General features: G+C 36.4%; 1 protein-coding gene across 1 annotated transcript in view; it reads right to left on the reverse strand.

The window, feature by feature from the left end:
• LOC116895904 (filaggrin-like) overlaps positions 1-1,689 on the reverse strand; it is a 5,530-nt gene extending 3,841 nt beyond the window's left edge. Inside the window, exons 1-2 of the mRNA XM_032896987.1 lie at positions 1,552-1,689; positions 28-867 (exon numbers count right to left, since the gene is read on the reverse strand). Coding sequence (XP_032752878.1) covers positions 28-867; positions 1,552-1,689 — 978 coding nt within the window. The remainder of the gene's footprint in view (positions 1-27; positions 868-1,551) is intronic.
• Positions 1,690-11,956: the final 10,267 nt, after the last annotated feature.

An 11,956-nucleotide genomic window follows, 5' to 3' on the forward strand; every position in this document is an offset into this window, starting at 1 on the left:
GCTGGCTTGGCCTCGGTTCTGCCCCACCTCCTGGATTGGTGTGCCTGGCTCTGTCGGGGACTGCTGGCCAGCTGGGGACTCTCCTCTTCGTCTGGAGCCGGTTCTTGTGCTGCCCGGGGCTGAGTCAGCATGTCGTTGGGCGGACTGCTGTCCACGGATGGATCCGGTCCGGCCAGCAGCGTCTGGAGACTGTTCGGGGCGAGATGCGTGCCTGGTGGCTGCAGTGCCTCTCCTGCCTGCCTGACTATTGGAGTCCTCGCTCTCATTGTGATATTCTTTTCTTGTATTATTTCTTCCTTCTGTTTGCTCCCTGTTACTTTTTTTAGTTTTGTAATAACAATTCTCATAGCTTACTTCCCAATCTTGTCCGTCTTTTCCATCGTTATAGATCCCAGCATAATTTCTTTCTTTTACCTCTCTGTGTTTCTTACTTCTTGTCTCTTTCCTGTCAGATGAATTGGAACCTCTTCTTTGCCTTCTGTTTGAACCATGATGGTGCCTTTTGTTTTCTCTCTCACTACTTCTGTTTGTGTCACTTTCCTCACATCTAGTGCTTGATCCTTGTCTTTTGTTCCCTCTTCCTCTTGGGCTTTTTGATCGTTCATTTTCTTGCTTTCCATCAGTTCCACTGTTCCTCCGCCTGTGTCTTCTTTGTACTTTTTCTCTCCTTTCTTCAGGTCCTTTGTAATCATGTTTATTTCTCTTTCCTGATTCTTTTGTTTGGGATCTTCTCTTTTGTGATGTTTCATAATATGCTTGTGCCAGCTTTAATACCATTAGTAAATACTCAGTGAAATCTATTTTGTCATCGTGGTCCACATCTAGCATTTGCATGAAGACCTCTGCTATGTCTTGGTCATTTGGATTCTGTAACAAGTTTAGAAATGTATTTGTTCAAAACTACTAATTGAAACATGTTTTTTAAAGCATTTTTTTTTCCGGACCTGAGGCTGGAACCCAGGGCCTTGGGCTTGTTAGGCAAGCGCTCTACCACTGAGCTAAATCCCCAACCCCTAATTTAAACATTTTAATTGATATGCAGTACACATTTACCATGTAAACAAAATTTTGTACCCATAGTTTCAGTGTTTTTTATGCTTTTTCCTTCTTGTTTCTCAGTGTTGATAGTTTCTGTGTTAATGTTTAAATGCCTGCCACATAGCATCACTCTTTTCCCTAAGTTTGGTTTCTTTTCTCCTTTTCTTTTGATTTTTTGCATCAGAATTTTAATTCACTTCATGATTAAATTTTTTTCTATGTATCCTCCACTAAACTTTTTCTTGGAAAATACTATGATAATTTTAGCTGTTAGTATTCAATTTTCATGTTTAAAAATTACATTTTGACAGTATCTGTGTTTCAAATATGGTATCTAGTCCATGACGAACATGTAGGTACACATTTAAGGAAAGCTAAAGAAGTTTGATCCTTTCTTAATTATGGCTATTTCTTATACTAATGAAGTACTCAACATGTTTGTTACGGTCTGTGGCTTGATTCCTAGTAAGGCACGGACGTGTTTCCTCCTCAGTTCTGTTTCGTGTTTCTTACCTTCAAGACTGCTTGTAATTCTCCTTCCAGAAGTTCCTTCAGCTCTTCTTTGCTCAGTGTTTCCTCCTCCTTATCATTGTTTGAGTATTGTTGGAATATGTCAATCATGCTAGTGATGCTTTCCAGGAGAGTGGACATCTCTTAGTCGTATGTGTGCACCTATAAAAGTGAAACGAAATTCATTTTCTTTTTACTTTTATTTTGTATGTTGTATTTGTAATTGCCCTTTTATGGCATACACTCAGTATCTTTTTAAAGAGGGCATTTTAGAAATGACACATGCTGAAGAACAACTTCTTCAATGTCAACAGAGAAAATATCAAGTGACTTTGGCAACTGACACTGCCTATTTTATGGCTTTAAATACATCTATCATACTAGAATCTTAAATTCTTATACCTCAGTTTGCTCTTGGGAAGACTCCCTTTTGGTTAGCCAGCTGTTCCTCCTAGCAGGGCAATAAAAAGCTCCCTTACTTATCTTCTCAACGTCAGAAAGTAGTAGGAATGTCAATATATAAAATAAGTGTTTATTATATATAAAAGCATTATAATGATGACTTTTAGACTTATATAACAGTCAAAACCAGAATACTATAGGTAACATAAGCTTGTCAACTGTGAGTATTATAGTCCAACCTAAAGCCTTATGGACCATGGTTTATTGGACAAAATGGAATATGTATGCTGTGTGTGTTTTATATTTAATATATGGTTTAGCAAGTTTATGATTACCCCGTGAAAGAACCGGATTTAAGCCTTATAAATCAATCAAAATGGTGGGGAAAAGAAGATGCACAATTGATGCAAGGTAAAGTGAGAGATAATAAATATTGCTTCAGTAGAATGGTCTAATAATTAGTGGACAGTCGCTGCCTTTTACTCAATTTGATGGGATGATGATTTCTGTCAGAAAAATGTTCAAAAACGTTACTTTAAGAGTCTATTTGATTGTTTTGGATCAGCCCTCCTATTGAGAGCAGAGATAACTGGTTTTGTGTGTGTGTGTGTGTGTGTGTGTGTGTGTGTGTGTGTGTGTGTGTGTTGTTATTACTGTGGAACTATAAAGCTCATTTTAGTTTATTGTAGTTTATATTCAAACTGAAAAAGCACTCATCATGTGGCAGATACAATAATGGACAAAGCAAGGAATAATCTTACTTGAGAACATAGGGAATCAGTGATAAATGAGGAATAGTTAAAGAATATATGAGGAAATTTTAGTGTATATTGATATAATAAAATGATAATACTAATATATGTCAGCATTTAAAAAATAGGTTGAGATATTCAATCTAACAAAGCTGGTTGGATTTATTAATTCCTTGTGAGTTTTCATAGTTCAAATGAATATATTTTTCAAGAGAAGATAAAAAAATCAATAATATAAGCATTGCTCTCAGGAAGATTGAATGAGAGAAAAAGAAATTAAGTCTGACAGTATAATGAGTGAAATAATAAAGACAACTCACATTAATGAAATAGAAATCTTAGAGATGTAACAAAGACAGTGTTCTACTCTGAAAGTATCTCATAAAGCCAATAACCCCACAAATTATTCAGGAAGGAGAAAAATAATGAATAATCAGTATCAAAAAGGAATAGGAAAAAGAGAAAGACATTGCAGTAGATGCTGCACACTCTAGAGAGACAATGGAAACATGTGAGAGGCTGTGTTGGAATCAGTTTGAATGTAGGCGATATAGACATTTCTAGAAATACACTTCATACCTTAATGAAACAGACCATAGATAAAAATTATCAGTAGCTCTTTGCTTATTAATAAAATTGTAGTTTAAGTGAATATAGTTCTAGTGGGTGTGAGGATGTTAGTCAAGTGGCTTCAGTTGGAAATTCTATTAAAAGTCTAGGGAGGAAATTCAACCTAAAATCACAAGAGATTTTTTTGAAAGAACGACAAAGAAAAAAAACATTTGTTCATGTATCTAAGTTCAGTGGTATATTACATGAAATAGTTTTTCTTTTTACTATTTCATAAATACACATGCAAAAATATAAAAAATGGTAAACAGAGCTCAGTGTTATTCAAATAAGATTTTACAAGCTTAAGCACAAAATTCATTTGCCTTTAAGATCAGTGAATTCGTTTGGAAATGAAATAAGTGGGGTTCATTAAGTAGTCTAGGCTAGCCAGTGAGCTCCAGAATTTGCCTGTTTTTGTTTGTCTCCTCAGCACTAATTATAAGCATGTCCCTCTGTGCCAGGATAGGGCTTACATAATTTCTGGGGTCCAACTTGGTTCCTCATGCTTGCATGGGAAGCAGTTTACTGACTGAGCCATCTCCTGAGCTGAGGATAGACATCATATCTAGTGAATGGTTTAAGGTTAATTAGATTACTGTATGGAAAAATGTTTTCAGTAGATTCAACAGTAGGACAGATTATGTGAAAGAATATAGTTAAGTCTTTGGAATAGGAAATGCTTCTAAAGTTGAACTAAAAATGATCAATCCTAAGTGCTGGCACTTGAAAAGCTGAAACAGGAGGATCACAGTTTTGAAGCCAACCTAGAGTGCATAGAAAGTTTCAGGTTACTGGGCTCCATAGTGAGACCTGTCTCAACCAACAAAATACACTAATCATAAAGAAGAGTTAAAAGTTGAACTACATTGAATGTAAAAACCTCTGTTCATTTCTAATAGTATAAAGTGAAAATGGGAGAAAATATAACATTTTAACCAATAAAATACTACTCTTAATGTAAAAACAATATTCATGAATGCAGACAACTTAACCGAAAAACGAATCTCTCCTAGAAGCACTTTACAGAAAGTACCAAATTGCTAATGTTTCATAATTGTTCAATCTCGTTAATTACTAAGGAGAGAAAAATTACAATGATAGTGTGAGGATGCAATATACTCATAAGTGACTAAAATTAGAGAAACATGATACCTTCAAATATTGCTGAAGATATGTAAAATTGAAGTTTTTCATACTGCCAAAGGATGCTAAACTGACAGAGGTCCTTTGGAATATTGTTTTGTTGTAACTAAGACCCAAAAGTTTACCCATAGAATATTCCTACCTAACAGAAACTCTCTCTCTCTCTCTCTCTCTCTCTCTCTCTCTCTCTCTCTCTCTCTCTCTCTCTCACACACACACACACACACACACTCACACACACTTTTCATCAGTTCAAAAATGGAGAAACAACTGGCATTTTCTTATAATAATCAGAGGTAGAACCCAGGTGTACACTGAATCAGAATGGTCATGGTAGATTGAGAGACAAAGGTAAGTAGATTTGAAATGCTATGTACACAGAATTGACTGGGCACAGTGACAAACTGAAGATAAGAACCATGAAATATGATTATATTATATTGATTCTATAATAATCATAATAATATGTTATTGTAGAATCATAGAGTAATGATTATAAATTAGAATATGTTTTGGCTTTAAGTAGATATCTTGATTTTTATTATTCTCATCTCATAAAGTTTGAGCATTATATGTGTTTGAGATAATAGGTATAAAATGTTTCTGATTATATACCATATATATATATATATATGTATATATATCTCCATGTATTATGCACAATTCTATGTCAACCTAAATTTTTATTCAATGGTTAAAAAAGGAAAAGAAAGATAATTTTTCAGAATATCCAATCTGCAGTACTCCTGCCCTCCCATTATGCTGTTCTATGACTCCATTTTCTTCATCATTCTTGCCATTTGTAGACATACTTATTGGTTGTTTGCTAGATATCTTCCACAACTACATGTAAACTTCTCAGGTATGGAATTGATATAGCTCTCTGGTATAAAGTCTGTGCCATTGGCAGCAGAACTGGACAAAGAAAACTAATGAAAACATGGACAATGCAACGAGAGAGTTAACTGGCCTCATGGAAATAAAATCAAACACATACACATGTAATAGCACAAGCCATATATAAGTGTATATACATATATACATACATATATGTATATGGTTTTGCCTTTGCTTAAGAATGCAGTTTATACAAGTATCCTCTTGTCCTGACACTGATCCAGCCAAGTTAACTATACTCCCCCTTACCTTGTTTGGAAGAAGATTGAATCAAAGCAGCTGAAGGAGCTTGCTGGGTACTGCCAGTCTGAGTGAATGGCCTTTTTATACAGTAAGTCCATCCAGGGAGGAGCCACCACCCTCTGTGGGATGGTCTGATTCATTCTTAACCAAACCCAGATCCACCCATATCTCCACCTCTATTTCTCCAATGACATGTGTTTACTCCTCAACTTCCTCACGTACTCATGTGTACTTGTTTTAGCAAGCTCCAAATTGGGGTTAAAATAAGTTCTATGATATTGGTAAGTTTCAGTAAGGGTCTTTATGAAAGATCCATGTGCAGAGCACCCATACCTATGTTTTTGTAGCTCCCAATTTGACCTGTTACGTGTAAATTGATTCTTCCTGTAAGTATGTATATAAAATATAACACAACTATAGTACCTGTCTTCATATTCTGTCTTAACTATGAATGTTATCTCTGGCTAATAAGAGAACTTGCTACATGGTAAGTATTAATTCTGTAATAGTTGGGGAAGAGTAGTCACAATAATTTTGATTTTTCAAAATGGAGCAATAATGTGCACTCTTAAGTTAGAAGCTGTGATCACTGAGAATACAAGTTTATTGATCAAGATCCATTAGCCTGTCTTGTTTTCAATGATATTCCTCTGAGTGACCCTTCCATGTCACCCACAAGTGAAGTTCCATAACAGGCATGGATGAGTATGTGAGAAAGATGGGGATAAACTATTATTCTTATTCTCCTGAAAACATAGAGGGGACGCCTGTCCTGACTCTGTCTTCTGGTAACTACACTAGTATGTTAAAACAACCATACTTCTGTTTAGATGCTCCCTTAGTGCTTCAGTCCACCCTGTTTCAGATTGAACTGTTTATTGTATCCCTGTCTTTCAGAGTCTGTACATTGGTTAGTTACATCTCCTTCCGTTAAATGCATTTTTAATTTTTTCCTATCTCTCATGCTCTGTCACACAACATATATTATTTTTAGCTTATATTTTTATGCGGGCGTATTCTGCATTTCCCATGTGACAGTTTATAGTTCTGTACTGTAACATCTGTCTATTGTAATAAATATCACAACTCATCCATTTCTTTTAGTAATCTTCCAGCTTGTAATTTCATTCTTGTGCTGCCTCCTTACCTGAAGAGTTCTAAATTCCTTTACTTGACATAAAAGCCCTTACACAATTATGCATGCATTCTATCCTTCAAGCTCCTCTTCCTCTACAAACATTGTAAAAAAGTCATGTTAAAGAAATAAGTCCTGCTGAACATATATGCACACCAGCCTCACTATGTGAGAGTTTCTCAGTTTTAAGTTCAATCACCATCAGGACCCTCTTGAATTATCCATCACATTGTATATAGAACATCATTAGTCATCTCCAGATAAGTTGCCATTTCCCACACATGCTAGTTTTACCACTTACAAAATGTACATTTTAATCTAATTGTTTATTTTTGTGTCTGTGTTGTATCCTTAATTTTCTATTTTCATTCATTTTTAGCACTGATCGTGTCTGAATCTTGTTGTGTTTTCTTGGGTTCTGTTAACCATGTCCGAAACATGCGCAAATAAGGTCAAAACCAGGTCAAACTATTGTTTAGATTAAAAAATACAATATTTTAATGCCCTTTATAAGGCTTAATGCCTTCATTCTTAATTTCTATAGACTACTGGTTCTTTTCATTTTGAACATTAATTAGAATATGGAACACAGATAATCTTTTTAAATTTTTGGGTGTGATTGTCTTTGTGTACCAGTAACTATTGTGTCTTTATGTCTTAACATGGTGTAACAATGGTAATCATAAGACTAATCTCTATTGTGTACTCGCTATGTGATAAGAGTGTGCTAAGATTTTCAATGCATTACTTCTTAGCCTCAGAGCAACTCTGTGAGGTCATTCTTATTATCCCTATTTGCAGAGATGAGAGAACTGATACTAAGAAGGTGAGCAAGGAGGACTCAACCCCATGTCATCTAAGTTCCTATTTCTACCACCTCCTGCTGCTTGGAATTTTCCTAGTAGCCTTAGTTATCGTTCTCATTTTTCTCAACAAGTTCCCTCAAATCCTGAGCAAACTTATCTGTAGAAATCATGGCAAAAGCAACTGAAAGACTAGATCATTGTGGATAAGAGAGCAAGGAAGTTAATACAATGAGTGATCAGGACAGGCACCCAAAGACACAGCATTTTCTCTAAATTCAGAAGACCCAAATATGATAGATTCATATCAGTATGGAGGGGAATCTCTGGTGGCATGTTCCAGGACTGATTTCTAAAACTGTAGTATAGTTAATATATTTTATGAATAATTCATATGAATAGGTAAAAAGATGGTAGGTACTTTTAGAAGTAAAGATCCAAGAAGATTTTTAACATGAAGTATTAATGGTTGAAAATGTTATAAGATAAATTTCACCGAAACAAAGGTAAAAAAAATCTGACTTTGTTCTCAATTAAACTTCATTGCAACATCGAAGATTAATAATTAAGAGAGTTTTATGTTAATAGTGACAGTGATATGCTAGCCAGTAGACAATGCAATGGTAGGCTACCTTAAGAAAAACAGATCAACCATAACAAAGTCTGTGGTGGTTCTCCTTATTTGGCATTTATCAGATGATTCCTGTAGTATTGTGTTCACTTCATGTGATCACATTTCAATAAGGTGATGGGTAACTTCATATGTATTCTGAGGAAACAAATGCATGATTATGTGGATAAGTAGTAAAGAGAATAGGCTTAACTGGATAGATGTACAGATGGGCCATGGATGAATGACACCATGTCTGTCTTCAATTATAGTTGTGGCTATTATACAGAGAAAACGATTTTGCTCAAAGTGCATAGTGCTAGAATAGGTAGACTTCAGGAACAAGAGTGATAACTTAGTCTAAGAAAGAAAAATTGTCATCATTGGAATTGTTAAAATGTTACAGTAATTATTTCTGGTGATGGTAGTTCCTAATTACTGTGTAGGTGACTTGGACTAGATGAGACCTTGCTTGTCCATGAGATAATCTAGCGCTTGTATACTGTGGATGAAGACTAGGAGTTCTAGCATTGGATGACTGCTAAATACAAGAGTAAAGACCCTCATCTGTAAACCAGGACTTTCATCCTACCTCCGCTTTGCATAGGGCCAAATTGTATCACTTGCTAGGAAATGAGCCCAAACAGGGATCTTTTTGATGGACTTAAGTGTGGGAATTTGGGTACACTTTTATTCTAAGAGCTATTTCTCTGTGTTTCAAGAAAATGTCTTTATATGATTTGATTTATCAAAACCGCTGAGGCTGTTTGACCAGTGTGGTTTAGAGATTGCAGGGGTATCATGTCCAATAATGCTACTTTGTGGTGTTAAAAAGAAGATAGTACTTTGATACCAACCTCTGTCCCTGTTCACTCTAGCGTAGCTGATCCCTTCCACATGCTAGCTTTTAAATTTTCGAATACAAAGGGTTTTTCCTTGAAGTCTTTAAGAACATTGTGTATAGAGTTCTGATATAGGGGACATCTCTATATCCAGAATCCCTATTCTTTGTCTTACTGTTACCATGCAATGAAGGGTTTCAGAGGTGTGTTAGGTGTGTAGGTTATATGTTATAGCTGCTAGAATTTGTTAAGGGGTAAGAGAACTCCCCCAAGGGCAAGTGTTATTGACAAATAATAAATTACAGGATTTCAATCACAATCATTCAATTGATTGTCCCTCCCTTTCCCTATCCAGTAGGCTGGAAAGACATATGTTGCCATATGGCCTCTGGGGTGCTGATGTGGGTCAGGTTGTCACGATTCACGGGCTCAGCCCTCTGAGCTGTGTGACTGAGGCTGTAGGAGTGAAGGGGAGTTGGAATTTGTGGTTAGATGATTTCCTACAGGAGCTGTAGTCATCTCCTGGGAGTTGCTTGTTTGGGGTTAGAATTTTTCCAGGTCAATATTCTCTCAGGTTCCTTGGCATATTAAAAGCTGATTTTCCTGCTTTGCAATTCAGTGATGGAGCAGAAAAGTAACTGAATACATCTCTATTTGCTGCTTGAATTTTCCAGGACACTAGTAGAAGAAAGTAATATTGACCTCAAGCAAAGTTTTCAGGTTGCTTTCAGTTCTCCTCCTTTCCTGTCCTGTCCCATTTCATCCTGTACTCATCCCTTCCTTACCCTCTCCTCCCCTCCCCTCATCTCTGATTTTTCTCTTCTGTTTTAAGTGAGTTTATTTTGGGGAGGGATTGTTGGGCGGGTTTTATCCGATAACATGGTTGTGCAGTTAAGGTGAGAAACCCTTATAATTGATTCTTGAATCATAATAAGATTTTTAGGTCTTTAGGTAACTGTATCAGCAATTAGTGTTGTCATCAGTGAAGAACAGACCACTAAGCATTCCGTGTCTCACAGACGCAAACAGTGAGGATTAGTGACAATGATGAAGTATCAGAATATTGAATAAAATAATTCAACCACAATGAAGGCAGTATAAAGATGTTTGAGGCTTTAAAAATGTTATCTGTCCAAACAGGGTCTAGCATAGTTTACTAATCACAGGAGAATGTGGAAGAACAAGGAAGTGGAATGGAAATATGCTCCCACTCTCCTTTTGCCTTTTCTCTTGAACATATTCTGGTTGTATAAATAGAAAACAGGAGAGAGATAAGTACACAGACAGATATGTAAAAATGTATTTTCGAGTGGGAACTTCTGCAGGGTACTAAGGGAAAGTCAGATGGAGATAAGTCACAATATTTAGGGGCGATGTACTCATTCAACAAAGATATGACATCTAGCTCATCACCATGGTTGTCACAGGACTATTAATAAGTAAGGCATGTCTCTGTCCTCAAAGAGTTCATAATTGAATGAGAAAAGCAGACATGTAAGCAGTGTACAATAATAAAGGTATCTGTAGATGAATAGAAGGGATGAGAAGGCAACTTACTGTTTAGAGGTCAAGAGGAGTTAATATGTGATCTGAGGTTAAGAAGAGGATCAGTTTATGGAAAGCTGGAGAGATGGCTGAGTGGTTAAGAGCACTGACAGCTCTTACAGGGAATCAGGTTTTCGTCTCAACATTCACATGACACCTACAATCATTGGTAACTCTAGTTCCAGGGGCATTTGACACTCTCTTCTGGCTACAGCAAATGGAAGAGAGTAGGGGGTGTTTAGCCCCAAAGGCCATATAAAAAAGCCCCAAAAGTCAGGTCAAGGCATATGAATGTTATCTGATGTGGATATTTGCTTATTTATATTAGGTAGCAATGTTGATAGCAATGGAAGGTTTTTCAAAGAATTCTGACAAGATCAGGTATTTTCAGTAAAAATGACTTTTAGGCATATGGGTGGAAGATTAAGTTGGTCATAGACTATTTAAATAAAAGAAAAGAGATAAAGTCTGAAAATAAGGCACTGACATTGGTCCTGAAGAAAGAGATGTTTCCAGAAACAGTTCTTATTGATGCACTGGATGAGGACAATGAAGCAAAGTGAAGATCAACCCTGCCAAATGTTGCCAAGTGTTGGGCAACTTGGTGAGGACAGCCCAATAGTGTCTTTCAGAATTCAGAGGTAGAATAAGAGGTTCATATAAGCAGGTGTTTAGAGTTGATATCAAAGACTAGAAGACATCAGTTGCTAGAAGGACATTAGGGCTCATCACATCAGGATTTTAATCTTGGATATAGGCTTTTGAAGAACAAAGAAGAGTTTCTATCATAAAGACAAGGAATCAGATTATAAATGTGTTATCATGAGTGCAAGGGATCAAGGACAGCATAGTAGCATAGGAGACCTGATGGTTGCTCCTGAATTTCAGGTGTCTTCTATCTTTAACCTTCTCCTACAGAAGGTCACTACTTCTGAGTGATAGGCTCAGTACTGAAGTCTATCTACTCAGTCTTACTTTCTGTCAACATAGACTTTATTTTCCCTTTGTTCATCTCTGGGTTACTCATACATCGCATTTCACCACCTACATGTAGTAGAAGAGACAGATGTTTGATTAATAATCTCCATGATTATTGGTGTAGCCAGCTTCAACCTTTGGTTACACCCCTCTCACTTAGATGTAGTTAGAGCAGGGACCAGAATAATGTGGCTGGCTTAGCTGTTGTCCAGAAGAGTTGAGTGGTTTAATAGTCTGGGAACTTGATGAGTTTAAGAGGTGAACATCAGAACAATTCTAGAGTTATTCAGGTATATTTTATGCAATTTCTGATTATAGCAAAAGTTAAAAAATATCAGGACGCTAAATTATCAGGTATACAGGAACGTCACTGAGACCGAAGGATGTAGACTAGGAACATTGACTTTGTGACTTGGCTAAAGATGATTTGTTTTTGTTGCCCTCAT

The sequence above is a fragment of the Rattus rattus genome, chromosome 3 (genome assembly GCF_011064425.1).
Source record: "Rattus rattus isolate New Zealand chromosome 3, Rrattus_CSIRO_v1, whole genome shotgun sequence".
Classification (NCBI taxonomy): domain Eukaryota; kingdom Metazoa; phylum Chordata; class Mammalia; order Rodentia; family Muridae; genus Rattus; species Rattus rattus.